General features: G+C 42.5%; 1 protein-coding gene across 3 annotated transcripts in view; it reads right to left on the reverse strand.

The window, feature by feature from the left end:
- Positions 1 to 15313, reverse strand: part of UNC79 (unc-79 homolog, NALCN channel complex subunit) — a 146278-nt gene that overhangs the window by 62559 nt on the left and 68406 nt on the right. For 2 of the 3 annotated variants that reach the window (XM_065403675.1, XM_065403674.1), the window contains 5 exons: positions 12556 to 12842; positions 7460 to 7642; positions 6379 to 6541; positions 4134 to 4283; positions 1743 to 2954 (listed from right to left, as the gene is read on the reverse strand). In XM_065403675.1, coding sequence (XP_065259747.1) covers positions 1743 to 2954; positions 4134 to 4283; positions 6379 to 6541; positions 7460 to 7642; positions 12556 to 12842 — 1995 coding nt within the window. The remainder of the gene's footprint in view (positions 1 to 1742; positions 2955 to 4133; positions 4284 to 6378; positions 6542 to 7459; positions 7643 to 12555; positions 12843 to 15313) is intronic. The other variant, XM_065403677.1, reaches the window with a different exon arrangement.

Consider the following 15313-nt stretch of genomic DNA (forward strand, 5'->3'; position numbering starts at 1 on the left):
ATATTAAAGCATGCAAGTTTCAGCATTTTGCAATAAGTGCTTGAAACTGTAACCAGCAAATTATGATAACCACATCAACCCTACTTTCCTAAACTATAATAAATGTATTCACAAACTAGTAAACTGATCAGGATGATAAAAGAAACATAAAGCCCTTAGATAATAAGATATGTAACTCATTCTGGTCACTACCAGCAACATACAGCATTATAAACCAAGGTCATTTAATGGGACATTGTGAATGTTTTATGCAGCTGTATAATAATACACTCAGCAATGCATAATCATGTTGCTCTTCAGTGGCTAAATATTTTGACACTAGGCATGATGCTAACATCTCTGATGTGTGTCAGAGCTGTGACAACCATTCCAGTTCAACAGATGTTTGTGAATGTACGTGTGAAACCTGATTCTCATTGATTTGCAGGCCAGGCTCTAATGGTGAAAAAGGGGTTGAGTCTGAACAAACCCAGTTTTCCCGTGGCCACCTCCCTTTGCAAACCTGTACAAAGGGTTTAGGATCAGTTGGTTCATTTTCACCTGGTTGCACTGGCTCTTTGGCTCACTGGAACCACAAGTGGGACTAGGCTTCAGCCCTGACAGAACACCGACACTGATCGCAGTTAAACACATTTACCCTTGCAAAACTGTAATCTAGTTATCACATCACCTATAACATAAAATAATGAGACTGTTGTCATTAATGGGGGGATGGAAGGGCGATTACAGGAGGTGGAGCTAGACATACACAAAAACTAGGCTTCACTTCTCATGCAACAAGATAACTCTAGTCTTAGGGATATTTTACCTTTTAAACCTGTGATATCATTAATTATTGTGTGTGACCCCAACTGAGCAATAAGTCCTCAATAACTGAAAAATACTGATGGTACTAGGCCACTGCCTCCAAAGTCAGAGAGAAGAAGGGGCCACCATACATTTTTTTAAATTCTTTCTGGCTTTTCTAGTTGGATCAGAACATACAACTTCTGTCTTGTGGAGAAACCAAATGAAAATACTTTGTTTTGAGATCAGTTCAACCAATCAGGGCTACAGCAGAAATATCATGTGATCTCTCCCAATAAACTGGGGCTGAACTTGAAATATACCACAAATGATGGACTAATAAAGCTCATGGATATCCAGATACAGCAAAAACAAAAGTATTTCATGGGAACATTTTGTGAAGAACCAACTTCAAGCAAATCTCTACTGGTTTCAAGAGACAGGCTGAACTCAAACCAAAGCTGACTTGGAATTAGATTCCAAAAGTCCTAGTCTATACAATCTTCTTGCTATCTATTGACTGCAGCCTGCAGAGGAAACAAGTTCTAAGAACAGCGAGTGAATGTTGCACAGATTACATTTATAGATTTTAAGGCAAGAAGAGACAATTGTGATCATCTAGTCCAACCTCCTGACACACGCCATAGAATTTCACCCACTAATTCCTATATCAAGCCCAACAACACTTGTGGTTGAACTAGAGCATCTCTTTTAGATATGCCATCACCCATACATGATACTTGTGTAGAGAGTACATTCCTAATTGATTCCAACACCTTTGACAGCAAATTCACTGAGAAGCAGACACTCTGGAAGGGTACATCTATATGAGATCAGTTCTGATATTTTATATCCTACTGTTTGGTATGTAAACAGGACTGAGTGATCAAACAGATATATTACTGAAAACTTAATAAGTAATAACAGCTTTTGGTTTGGTTTGTGGTTGTCCTCACCTGTCTCTTTCTGTTCCCCCAGCTTGTCTAGAACGTTGAAGGAAATGTCAAGGTATTCTCTCTGTATAGCACTCACAGCAATCTTTCTCTGTTTTCTCTGCCTGGGAACAATCTGAATCTTAAATTCTGACTCCTCAGCTTCTTCCTCCTGTTTCTGTTCTGTATCAGATTCTGTGCTGGCATCAAGCTTATCAGGTTCTGTTTGGTTTTCAGAGTCTTCAGGAACCTTAATAAGGACAGTTTTTACATTTGAACTTGGAACTGGTCCACTAGGTTTAATTTCTTCCACGCTAAGCTCAGAGTTATCATCAAGGGACATCTCAGGGAGTGCAAATGACTTTTGCAATAGATCTCGCTTTTGCTTAAGTGTTAGTGGGCTCCCGCAGGACACATCTTGAAGCTCCTCTGGCTTAGCTAACTCTTCAAAGTCTTTTTGATCTTTGGGAGCTGTGGAGGGGATTTCCTTTTTTCCTAATGAAACATTATTGCTCGCATCCTTAGATGTAAAGTCTTTGGAGCAATCCTCAATGCTGAACTGCACGAGGCGGGTTGCACTGAGGCTGAGGGCAGAGGCACTGATGAGAGATGAGGGAGATGACATGGCAGTTTTGCCAGAGACACCATCATTTAATTGGTTTGTTGTTTCTTCTTCTTCATCACTCTCCACTATTCTCAGGGGAGGAAGTGGTTCAAAGACTAGAGAGTCACTGTCTGAAGTGGAAAGGATTGAATGCTTGTCAGGCCCTGATGTTGAGTCAGAGGACAAATCTATCAGATCTAAATCCTCTTTAAGAACAGGAGGTTTCACTGGAGAATCCATTTTTACTTCATATGTTTCCATGCAGTTTAGCCTGACTTCTGGTATGACAGGTCTCCTTATTTCCCGGAAGCTTTCCATGACAGAAGGATTCTCTTGTGTCTCTGTATTTTCAATCCTGGTAGAAGAATTCTGTCTAGGTCGTCCATAATCATTCTGTCTATGCATGGTGTAAGCAGCAGTGGTGGGTGGTTTATCTAAGTCACACCGGTCTATGCAGGACTTCCTACGATGTTCATCTAATGAAAACAACAGGGAGTCTGCATTCCCTATATCAAGAGATTTTTGTTTTAGAGAGCGCAGGTTTTTTTTCTGAATGCTTTCTTCTCTCACACAGTGTAGAATGCTGTCTTGTAACGCCCCAGTTTCTCTATATTCAGCCAGTTCTATTTCACCTGATTAAAACAGAAAAAGCTAGTAGTATTTTACTTGGAGATTTTTGGCAGAAATCATGTCGTCATCTCATAGTTCAGCACACAACTGACATTTCAGATACAAACCCAGGGTTATGACAGTTAATCTTCAATCAAAAGCATCTGAGATTTCTTTTAATCTCAGAGTCACACTACAAAGAATTTTGCCACAGGCAACAAAAAAGGCAACAAAAAAGCCACTGCCCAGATCACTTTACTCAGACCATTAGATTGTAAAAGCAAATTCTCAGCTTCCACCAAATGTGCCCTTGATAGGGTCTATTTGGTGCTATATACTGAATAAAAGACGGTGTGGTGAAAAGGTTTTATTGGCATCCATTTGGGACGGCTGCATTACTTATGAGTGGTGAAGCCACGCAGTAGTTATGTGGGTCATCCCAAACATACATCAATATCACCTTTACCCCATACTGCCCTGTATTCAGTATATGGCATATATGTTAGAGGAAAACGTTTTTAGAAATATTTTATTTTGCTGTAGCACTGCTATAGTACCAAGGAGCCCTGGTCATTATTGGTACTATAGATCATTCTGCCTTGGAAACCCAACGCCAAAAACAGAAGGAAAAATTACTCCAAATGTTCAGCCTAGAGATGGTCAGAAAAATAATTTTTTGCCACATAAAAAAGGGTCATTTAATAACCAAAAAATTGAAAACTGAACATTTTTCCGGTTTGGGCAAACAATAACTGATTTTTTTAAGCAATGGAAACCAAAACATTTTCAACAACATTGGCATTATTTCCACAAAAATTTCCATTTCATCAAAAAGCCAACTTCTGTCAAAAGAGAAGCTTCAAATGAAAATTTCAACCAACGCCAGTTTAGCCATTAGTAGAAGAGGAAAAATTTAGAAACTTCTCAAACTGACCTTTAAATAGTTTTTCTATATATTATAGTGTCACGTTTTAACAAGAAACTATTGATTTTGTGGCCCAACATAAGATGCCTTAAAGAGGCCTTATTTCTGGAAAGTACTGAGCACTCATTCTCTGAAAATCAAACTCCTACGAGTGTGTGAATGAGAATATTAAAATGATGCATAGTGACAAAGTATACATAAATTAAGGTTTTAGCATGACACAAGCAGCAGATAATCATATTTCTTCACAAATTAACTCTGATAAAAAAATTCATACTTCTCTGGGCATTCATCTCAACTGGTTGATATTTCACCATTTTGCTGCCACCAATTCTTTTCAGTCTTGCAAAGAATGTTTGCGACTCTTTACTGCAGGGTCCAGTTGGGGTATCATGAATATCAGATTCATCAAAGACACTGTCTTCCTCTGCTTGGGAAAGAAAATCATTATTATTCTTCAGAGTCAGGTCTTGCACAAGAGACAGAGCCAATGGACCAAATCCTCAGCTGCTACACATCAGTTTTTAAAGTAGAAAATTCAAAACATTCTATAGGTTTGTAAAGAAACACATATCACGGTAATACCATTCAAAAAACACTTTACAGCTTGAACGATTAAGGTCTGAAAAGTAAGGAATAGAATTTTTTTCTAAGCAATTAATGCTTCTTGTAGCATTCGCCATGCACAGTATACGGTGAGATCCTCAGCTGGCATAAATTGGTGCAGCTCCATTGAAGTCAACAGACCTGTCACAACTAGTACAGTGAAGTACAGCAGAGATGTTGGGAGAGATGGTGGATGCTGGGCAAATGCATCCTCTGCATCAGGACTAGTGCTGACTGAGATAGGATTACTACAATTGCTAGTCCTTTGAGCAGGAGCAAAATGTACCCCTGCCTAGCATTTGCTGATGATAGTGGCATATGCATTAGCTGATTGGAGGCTAAATATGACTGTTAATCTGTAGACCACACACACACACACACACACACACACCCCTGGGGATGTGGGAAAGGACCAGCCCTTCAGTTTTCCAAAACACTATGGCCTACTTCTTGCAGGTTTGGGAAAAACCTTCCTGTACCCTCTTCCTGTTCTTCCACACTAGTAAGCACAGGATGAGATTCATCCCTCAGTTTAATAATAATAATACTCTGTGCTAATATAGTAACAGTTTGTCCATATAAAGACCATTTCATTTGTGCATTGCAAAGCACTTCCCAAAAGTCTGGCAAAGTAGGTAAGTAGTATTCTCCCTACTTTACATAAGATGAAACTACGATGAAGTGTGGTCCAAGGCCACACAGTGGGTCTAGGTCCGTAGCAGAGACAAGATTAGAACTCAGGGTTTCTTCAATCCTTACAAACTGCCCATTCTCCTAGACCACGATTCCACAAGTATCTAGACATCCCTTAAAGACGTCCTTTAGAATTACTAAATCTCAGTCCTCAAATTTGATTACATTTTACAGGCTAGCATATTGCCAGTTCTCCCTATCACTATAGCTTACTTGTACAGATCAAGGCAAAGACAAAAAGATGGGGAAATTAGTCCAGAGTCATCTGAAGAAAAAATATTCTGGGCCTGATTCTCAGTAACACTAAGGCCTCTTTGTGCTGCCCTAGCAGCATAAAGGTGTCTTAAAGTTGTTGTAAATATAAAATATATAATTCACAACCATTTGAGGGCCCCTTTACACTTGCAGAGTGGTGTAAGGTATCCTTAGTGTAAATGAGAATTTTGGCCTCTCTTTGACAGACACGTTTATCATTCAACTTTTCAAAATGCCAAGCACTAAGCAACATGCAGCAAAGCAGAAAAGGTACTGACATAAATAAAATGACTGAGTGGGCAGAAAACGCATTCTAATTTTACTCATTTTGTCTTTTATCCTGCAGGTATAGTCTTTCACAAAAGTCTTAAGTAGATTTTAATCACAGTGAAACTGGATAAACTCTAGGTACCCAGCCCACACTCAGTAAAAGAAAGGTTTTAGAAACTGAGGGTAAATTTGCCCCCTCTGTAAGTATTTTTCTCATGCAGGAAAAACAGATTGCTGCACACCAGGAAGAGTCTTTGTCAGGTAAGAAGGTAATAACACATTCCCTAAAAGGCAGCTATGTTTTATCATCAATAGAACCCCTCTAAGAAATTATCAAATTGATTTATAATAATAAAATTTGCAATTGTATAGGTTCTTACCCAGTGATATCAAGCCACTTTTCCAAACACTAATGTTATACTCCATCACTGAAATGAATATTCATTTAGATTTTAGTGCACCAACAAGAAAATCAGCTCCAAATATGCCCCTGTATTACTGTACCGATTTCATAACTGGTAAACTGAGGTGCAGAGAAACTAGCTCACCTTCTTAACAGCAGACAGAAAAAGCTGGGAATAGAATCCAGGAATCTGACTCTCAGTCCTACCTCTAACTGCTAGATCACACTCCCTCATCACCCATGGCTTAATTAATTAAATCAGTGGCTAGTGCAGAAATTTAAATATTTAAAATACCTTTTTCCTTTTCACTGTACCGGCTTATGTTACTGTTGTCACTGTACAAAGGACCGGCTGTGGCATGTGGCTTGCAGCTGTGGTACTGGGCGTTGAGTGTGTTGACTGTTATGTAGATCAGATGCAGCACAATCTTGCTGATGTCACAGTCTCTGTACGGATACTATTCAGTGAAATAAAAAGATTTTACCTTAAAAACTAACTTTTCCTCTTGATTTGTCTACAGTAGGCCCTTCCCTTGAATAAATATTTAGGTAATAATATAGAAATGGGCAAACATATTGTCTTCTGGTGGCCCTTGGCACACCTATGATCTTATGTTTCTAAATACATGCTAGAAAGCAGAAATATTCCTCCACTTTGTAAAGAATGCTTTATAAAAAGAAACTGGTTTATAGATAAAACATTTTGAAGAATTACCTATGAGGATAGTTTAATATATGATTTCCTTGATTTTTATATGATAAAGCAGCCTGTTAATGATACCTCAAGAGGTCTTACCAGATCTATTTGCAAAATATTTGCTATTTCACTGATTTCCAATTTCTCCATTTTCAGGCACGTCAAATCTAACCACTAGAATTGTGTTCTGTATGTCAGATTACTGTCAAAGCTTCAGAACTCAGCTCCAGTAGATACTTTACTGAAGTTATGTTCTTTACAACTCACATAAAAACATTATGTGAATTAAGAACTCCAGTTGTTAAATTGACACTATTAACTTAAAATGTAGTCAATTTTTTAAGTAACATCAGATATTACATCTGAGTCCACCTGCCAGTTTTGTGGTTTTACAACCCATTTTCCTGTATTCAGAAACATTTTTCTTGCTCAAGCTGTTAGGTGAAAAATCCACATCAACAATGGGGGAAACTGACTAGCTAGTTGACTATACAGGGTGAACAGTGAAACTAATTTACACAAATTGAAATTAAATACCCAAAGTAAACAAACTGAAAGAAGAGAGAAAAATGTTTCCCTCTAATCCCTTTTGGTTTTAGTAGGCTTAGGCATCACTTGAAACAAAATTTAGAGTGAAATGTGAATGTTAAGATAACAGCACCGCTTCAAGACAACGAACCTTGTAAAGGATGACAAGTAACGCCTTTAACCACATCTGCCGAATGTGAGGTTTGATGGACCAGAGGGAGCAGCGGGGAGGCTGCTGGAAGTAATGTCTTAGTTGAGGACAAGTGCAATACTTCAGCACCTGAACCACTAATGGAAGGAGATGTTTTCCCAGGTTAATGTTATAGTCCATCACCTGAAATGAATATTCATTTAGATTTTAGTGCACCAACAAGAAAATCAGCTCCACTTATGTTAGCAATTGCCATACTACAACAGCAGCTTAAATTCTGGGAAGGTGAAGGGAAATAAGGGCCTGCAGGGAGTTTCCACAATCACCTAGAACGCTTTCAGGAAGTTTGCTATTTGTTAGCTCTTTGCATGGTATCAGCATGATGAGTCATTTACTACAACACTGCCACTATGTTATTTATCATTTCAAAACAGACTATTGGCAACATTTTCAAACCTCCCCAATTAAGTTGCAGAGACAATATACGTATCAATGTCTGCTGTGGTTTCTAAATACCTTTTTCGTGTGTAGAAACTGAGGATGTGCATCAACACATGTGTGTTCACGCCTTGCCTATAAAATATAGCTCAGCGGATCAAATTCTGCCTTCAGTTATAATAATTTTTATCAACAGGTTTGCACAAGAGCAAATTAAGGCAAAAACTGGGCCTTTATGTCGTGTTATATTGTGAGGCAATGCAAAAAAAAAAATTGTTGGGGGGGGGGGGGATCAGTTAGCCAGGCAAATGGATTTTGAACTATAAAACAACTGAATGTTGCACATCTCTTGCTTAAATACCGTCCTAGTACTGAAGGATGCGAGCACATTTTACTCTTTTAATACATTCAATTAATACTTTACATTTATTGCATTGAAAGTCAATACGCTCCTAACTGCCTGAATCACTTTTGAAAAAAGCATGTAAGCTCCTAAATCACTTACGCACTTTTGAAAATTTTCTCCAAGGCATAACTATGTTATAAACCACTTTCCAAACAAAAATGCTCAGTGATGTAAAATGGTTCATCCTGTAATGAGACCCTGTTTAGCTAGATGGGGAAAGTGTGTTAGCAAGAGGTGTGTTTAAAAACAGCTCTGGCTAGCACAGTCTGAACTGTAGTGTGCACAGGGCCTGCTCATATTACAAAATATATCATGCTCGGACACTCATGTGTTATAACATAGTTTGATCATGGATGTACAAACAGGACCAAACAAACTTATACCCATGTTAGTTAACCAGCTACATTTGCCAACTCTCATGATCTTATCATGAGTCTTTTGATATTAGGTGTTGTTCTTCAATTCCCAGGTCCCGGAGTCATGTGATCACCCGAGACTCTCATATCTCTTTGAGAAAGTAAGTTTCTAGCTCTCATAATTGCAGAGAAAAGCTTGAAAATGTCAGCTCTAAAGGTTCCAATATCAGGAGGCTAATAAAAATTATCCACATTTTTTTTAATCTCATGATTTTTAAGTCAATCTCATGATTTTGTGGGCCTGACATGATTTTTAAATACTTTGTCTTAGCAATACCTAGGGTGACCAGACGTCCCGATTTTATCGGGACTGTCCCGATATTTGCTTGTTTGTCCCGCGTCCCGACCAATGTTAGGTCGGAACACTGGACAAACAAGCAAATGCTCCGGAGCCCGGAACTGCTTGCGCCCCTCCTCCCCCCGCCGCCCCGACTCCGCCCCCTCCTTCCCCCATTGGCTCCCTCCCCAAATCCCGGCCTCTTCCACAGGCTCGCCATTCCTCCTCCCTCCACAAGCGCTGGAGGGAGGCCCCGGAGACGCAGTGGAGCGTGGGGCCTGGCCCCGAGCAGGCAGGACTCAGTCGGGTGGTAGGGAGAGTAGGGGGGCGGCCCGCGGGGCCAGGCGGCGGCTGTTCTCCCCCCCTGGGCAGCGGGACTCGGGAGCAGCCGCTGCTGCAGCTCCCACTGCCGTGGGGGGAGGAAGCGGCCATGGCGCTTGGCGGCTGCGGCTCTGGCGCCCGGGCCCGAACCCCCCGAGCCCGGGCCTACTGCGGGGACCCAGCAGTGCGCTCGCTGTGCCCAGCCCCTGGTCAGTCACATCTGGGCTGGCTGCCCAGCTGGTGCAATCCCGCGGGCAGCCCCGGAGTGGGGGCAGCAGGCTCCAGCCCCCCCGTCCCACTCGGGTCCCGCAGGGGAACGAACGGGGCTGGGCTGCCGATGCCTCCGCCCCGGGGCCGCTGCGGGATTGCACCAGCTGGGCAGCCAGCCCAGACGCAACTGGCCAGGGGCTGAGCGCAGCGTGCGCACTGCTGGGTCCCCGCAACAGGCCCAGGCTCGGGGGGGCTCGGGCCCGGGTGCCAGAGCCGCAGCCGCCGAGCTTGGCCATCGGCCGCTTCTTCCCCCCGCGGCAGTGGGAGCTGCAGCAGCGGCTGCTCCCGAGTCCCGCTGCCCAGGTGGGGAGAACAGCCGCTGCCTGGCCCCGCGGGCCGCCCCCACTCCTCTCCCTCCAGGTACCGCCCGACTGAGTCCTGCTTGCGCTCGGGGCCAGGCCGGACTCTCACTCACCCCGGCCCCGCGCTCCCCCTGCGTCTCCAGGGCCTCCCTCCAGCGCTTGTGGAGGGAGGAGGGGGGGGTTGGGTTTTTTTTTGCCCCGCCCCCCCGCGCCCCGATATTTGACCTGGGTGATCTGGTCACCCTAGCAATACCTCATATAAATGGGTGGACTAATCACCTCACTCTCAGCCCTAAACACACACACACACACACACACACACACACACAATTTTCCAAATGTACTCACTGTTGGGGTTCACATTCATTTTTTGATTAAAGTGGCAAAGCCCTACGACAGGACTGTATATACAAACACAGGATTTAGCTCCCAAGCTCCTGCACAAGTGGATTGACTAGGCTTTTCTATGCAGAGTTTCCTGTTCCTGTCTCTCTCTTACTTTAGCATTTAACATTCCTTGAGTCGAGCTAATGAGACCCATCTTGTCTGTCTACCAACATACATAAACTGTCAGATGAATATATAGTGCATCTCCCTATATGGTCCTAGAGCCTGACATCTGATTGCAACAAGGCTATAACATGGTTCTGTAACATGATTATACTAGGTTTTGACCAAATCATCCACACAGGTAAGACCAAACTGTGTTATAACAAGGTGTCTCAATACAGTACATTTTGTAATGCAGACAGGCCCTGAAGCCAATGGCACTTTTCTACATGTTATATTAAGATTTGGGAAGTCTAAAATTATATATCCTGACTATAGCTCAACCTTAGGACTTAAAGCACAGTTTTACCAAGTATTATCAAGACCCATCTGTGCTATATTCTTTCCTCCAAAAAGAATTGTCCAACAGCACCACCTGGTGGGATAACATCAAAATGATTTTACCTTGCACAATCTTATCTCAGTGTTTGCTGCTAGGAATAAAAGATATCGATCTTACCAAAAAATAGCAGAGCAGCAATATTAGGGTGTAAGGAGCTGAATATTAACAATAATCTTTGGAAATAATGTTTCCTTGAGCTAAACTTTCTAGGTTTAAGCTCATGGAAGTTAAAGCTAATAAACCAGCACATTCATCCAGTCACACCATTTGCAGAACTGGCAATAGAAAGTAAATATTTATAAATTTTGTGTTATGTTAATGTTGTATTTTACAAAGTTCCCTCTTCTTGTAAGCAAATGCCAGTGCTGCAATAAAGAGTGTGGCTCTAACAGCCAAGGAGATTCCCTACACTACAGAATGCTCCCTTTTATCACAAGTAAAAAAAATCATAAAACAAATTCCAAATTAATATTTTCACACTAAAGACATGGAGTAAAATCCTGGCCCCATTAAAGTAAATGGCAAAGTTCCCATTGACTTCAGTGGATTCCAACCATGGATCTAAATTTTCAAAAGTGAATAGTGCTTTTGTGAGCCCAACTTGAGACACCTTAAAGAGACCAGATTTTTAGAGAGTGGGTGTTCAGCACTTCTGAAAGTCAAGCCTTCAAAGGTGTCTCAAGTTGGGCACCCAAAAACTGAGGCAAGCACAATTATTAGTTACTTTGGAAAATTTAGGTTACGGTTCTACAGTCTAACTTCCACCTTCTGAACCTTCAAGCTAAACACAACACAATTGGCCTGAACCTCCTTTCATATACACCACTATATATCCACAGTAAGTGAGAGGTAAATCAGGAACAATACACTGTGATTGCATCTTGATAGGTCTGGCATGCAGTTTGTACAAATGCATCCTGATCTAACTGCCCACATGCACATATATGTACCTGATCTGCATGTACAAATGTCTGCATGTTTTGCCTGGGGCTGCATGTGAATTTCTGCAGATTCATCCATCGCACCCTGCTTTGGAAAAAATGGGTGCTTCCTCCAATGTGTATAACAAAAAAAGCAGATGAAAAACGTGATATTCTTGCATCTTTATTGGGCATTTTTAATGTTTTATGGTTATTTGAACTAGTGACCATTTTTCTCCCTTAAAGTTCACATAAGAGGGAGTTTTAATAAGGAGTTACGGGGAAACATTGCAGCAATGAAAAGACTTTGTCATCAAAAGCAATAATGATACTCTGCAACCATGTAGCACCTTTCAGCCAAGTATCACTTTACTAATATGAGTTAATTAAGCCCTTGCGAGATAGGGAATTATTGTGGACCCCATTTTACAGATGAAGAAAGTAATGCACAGAGAGGAAAACTAACCTGCTCGGGGTTATATAGCAAGTCTATGGTGCAAATGGGCATAGAACCCATCAATTCTAACTTGCAGTCTCTGTCTTTAACCACTGTCCTTCCTTCTCCAAAGCAATAGCACTAGGAAAGGTACTTCATATGTCTGGACTGAGCTTTTGAAGGGTGAACAAGCAACACAGCCCTTCTCGCTCTCAAATTCATCCACTTATTACAATGAGAGCATATATCTAAAGGTATTACAGTTGTTTACTGAACACTCAACCAGCATTTTTAATACTGTAAAGAAGACTGCCTTGCAGACATTTCAGGAACCCCAGACAACGGTAGCTGGCTGGGGGAGGTATTTTGGTGCAGCTCATTGGATCACATATGCCCAGTGAGAATAAATCACACCTACTTGTGCTATTCCAGCGATAAATGCATTAAAACAAGTTGAAATGCGCATTTTCTGAGGCGCAATCATGAAGCATCCTTCCTGTTGATCATAGCCAAGCAAGACATACAGATGGCGCTTCACTGTGTTGAAGGCTTTAGCACTGCTGATATCTGACTCAGCACTACTCTCATCCTTTGCCATAAACTTCATTAGCACAGTAATCAGCTGGTGGACGGTCTGATGATCAATCCCAGCATCCTCTGGAAGCAGGTCCTTTATTGTATTGTCATTCTCTGGGGATGGTTGTCCTATCAGCACAAGAAAGACACTGATGAGAATGATTGCAGTGCAAGGCAATAAAGAATCAGGCCAGAGACATCTATCCAAGAGACTTGTTCCACTTCTGACCCTATATGCAGATGTTAAGTCAGTAGGAATTGTGCGTGCATTTCTGAGGGCAGTAATCTACTCACGCCTTTAGGTACTTTAGGTATAAGAAATTAACTCCGTATTTTGTTGAAATCAAAAGCTTTTCAATTCCTCAAACGTCCTCAGTGAACAGTCATACTGTATGGGACTGATTCTGATTTCCTTTCACACCAGTGTAACTCCACCACGTTCTGTGGCCTTACTCCTGGTTTACACTACTGTGAGCAAAAGAAGAATAATATTTTATGGGTTTGAGCCTCAGTTGGTGTAATTCATCATAGCTCCATTGACTTCAATGGAACACAAGTTACTCCAGCTAAGGGTAATCCCAATAAAATTTTAGAGCAGTGGTGGGCAACCTGCGGCCCACGGGCCACACACGGCCCGTCAGGGTAATCCACTGGCGAGCCACGAGACAGTTTGTTTACATTGACCATCCGCAGGCACAGCCGCCCGCAGCTCCCAGTAGCTGGGAACATGTCCCTGCGGGCCCCACCACTTCCCGCAGCTCCCATTGGCTGGGAATGGCGAACCACAGCCACTGGGAGCTGCGCACAGCCGTGCCTGCGGACAGTCAGTGTAAACAAACTGTCTCGCGGCCCGCCAGTGGATTACCCTGACGGGCTACATGCGGCCCACGGGCCCCAAGTTGCCTACCACTGCTTTAGAGGATATGAGAGAGGGGAAATCCTGCATTTGATCAAAGAGATAATGAAGGATTTACCTTCTAACGTGCATAGTGCATACTTCTCTCCAGACACAGAAAAATAGTGGATTTACCCGATTAGATTGTGCCATTTTAGCTTTATCCAGGAAAGCCACAGCTTCCAAAGGAATGCAGAGATCCTAACTATCATCTAATGCTGCTAAGTAAATCCCTAAAATCTACACAGAGTGCGTTAAAGGTATGCTGATAGTCTAAGCCAAATTGTTGCTTATACTGTAGTATACTATAGTATCATATATCATATATATATTGTTTTACAAACGTTAAATATTTCATACAAATATTCTCATGATTATTTTCCAGTGAAAGAAGTTGGATTTGAACATTTCCCTGCAGTGCATGCAACCCAAACAGTAATGCATGACAATCTGAACAAGAGGGAAATTGACTAACTGAGCATCATTGTCCATTCTGAATGAATGCAAAAAGGAAACAAGCAGCAAAAAGAACAAATAGTAAATCAGATTTATAACATTCTTTCCATTTTCATAATCTAAAACCTTTTCAGCAACATTTTTAGGTAAGGAATATTTTTAACCCTTATGATTTCTAAGTCATAGGTGCATAGGTGCCGACTCCCTAGGAGCTCTAGGGCTGGAGCACCACAGGGAAAAAATGGTGGGTGCTAGGCACCCACCGGCCGCCCCCCTATCAACGCCTGCCCCTTCCCCCTCAACGCCTCCCACCCGCTGGCAGCCCCACCAATCAGTGCTTCCCCCAGCACCTCCCACCCATTGCGATCAGCTGTTCCGCGGCGTGCAGGAGGCACTGGGGGAAGGGGGAAGAAGCAAGAGCAAGGCACACTCTGGGAAGGGGTCGGAGCAGGGTGGGCGGGGGCGGGAAAAGGCGGGGTAGGGCTTTGTGGGAAGGGGTGGAGTGGGGGCGGGGCCTGAGGCAGAGCCAGCAGGGATCACCCCCCGACATATTAGAAAGTCGGCGCCTATGCATAGGTGCTCGACTTAGGTGTGCAGGGGATGCTGCCGCACCTCCTGGCTTGAAGAGGTTTTCATCATATACAGGTTTAGTTTGGTTCAATGGCTCTCAGCACCCCCACTATACAAACTGTTCCAGCACCCCTGTTTTAACCTGTCAGTGCCCCTTTATCTGGCCCAGGAAATATCGTCCTCCATTTTACCATATGTATAAGCACGTCTTTATTACGGAGATCCTTCATACTAGAGATGAAGTATCAGAAGTACTGAGTACCTACAACTCCAGCTGAAGTCAACAGAATCTGCAGCTGCCCAGCACCTCTAAGAATGAGGGTCTTTTTACAAATAACAATATGTGAAGGTATAAAGCAGAAGTGTTGGTAGAGAATGCAATGTACTGTAATTCCAACACAACCTGTTTAAATATTGATTAAAATAAAGTACTTGCTGCATAATTCAAATTCCCATTCTTTTTTTTCAGGTATGAATTAGGGCTGCAGCAGTGGCTCCTGTGGGACTGGGGCTGGGGATTGAAAGTGACCCCACCCTGCACTCACGTCAGGCAGTGGCAGCTCCTGTGTCCTGCAGGGCTGGGCCCAGCTCCAGGCTCCAAGCATTGTGACCTGGCACACAGGGTCTCAGCACCACTCTCATTCAAATTTGGCCCCAGACCTGAGGAAGAGCACTGGGG

Source organism: Emys orbicularis, chromosome 4 (genome assembly GCF_028017835.1).
Source record: "Emys orbicularis isolate rEmyOrb1 chromosome 4, rEmyOrb1.hap1, whole genome shotgun sequence".
Classification (NCBI taxonomy): domain Eukaryota; kingdom Metazoa; phylum Chordata; order Testudines; family Emydidae; genus Emys; species Emys orbicularis.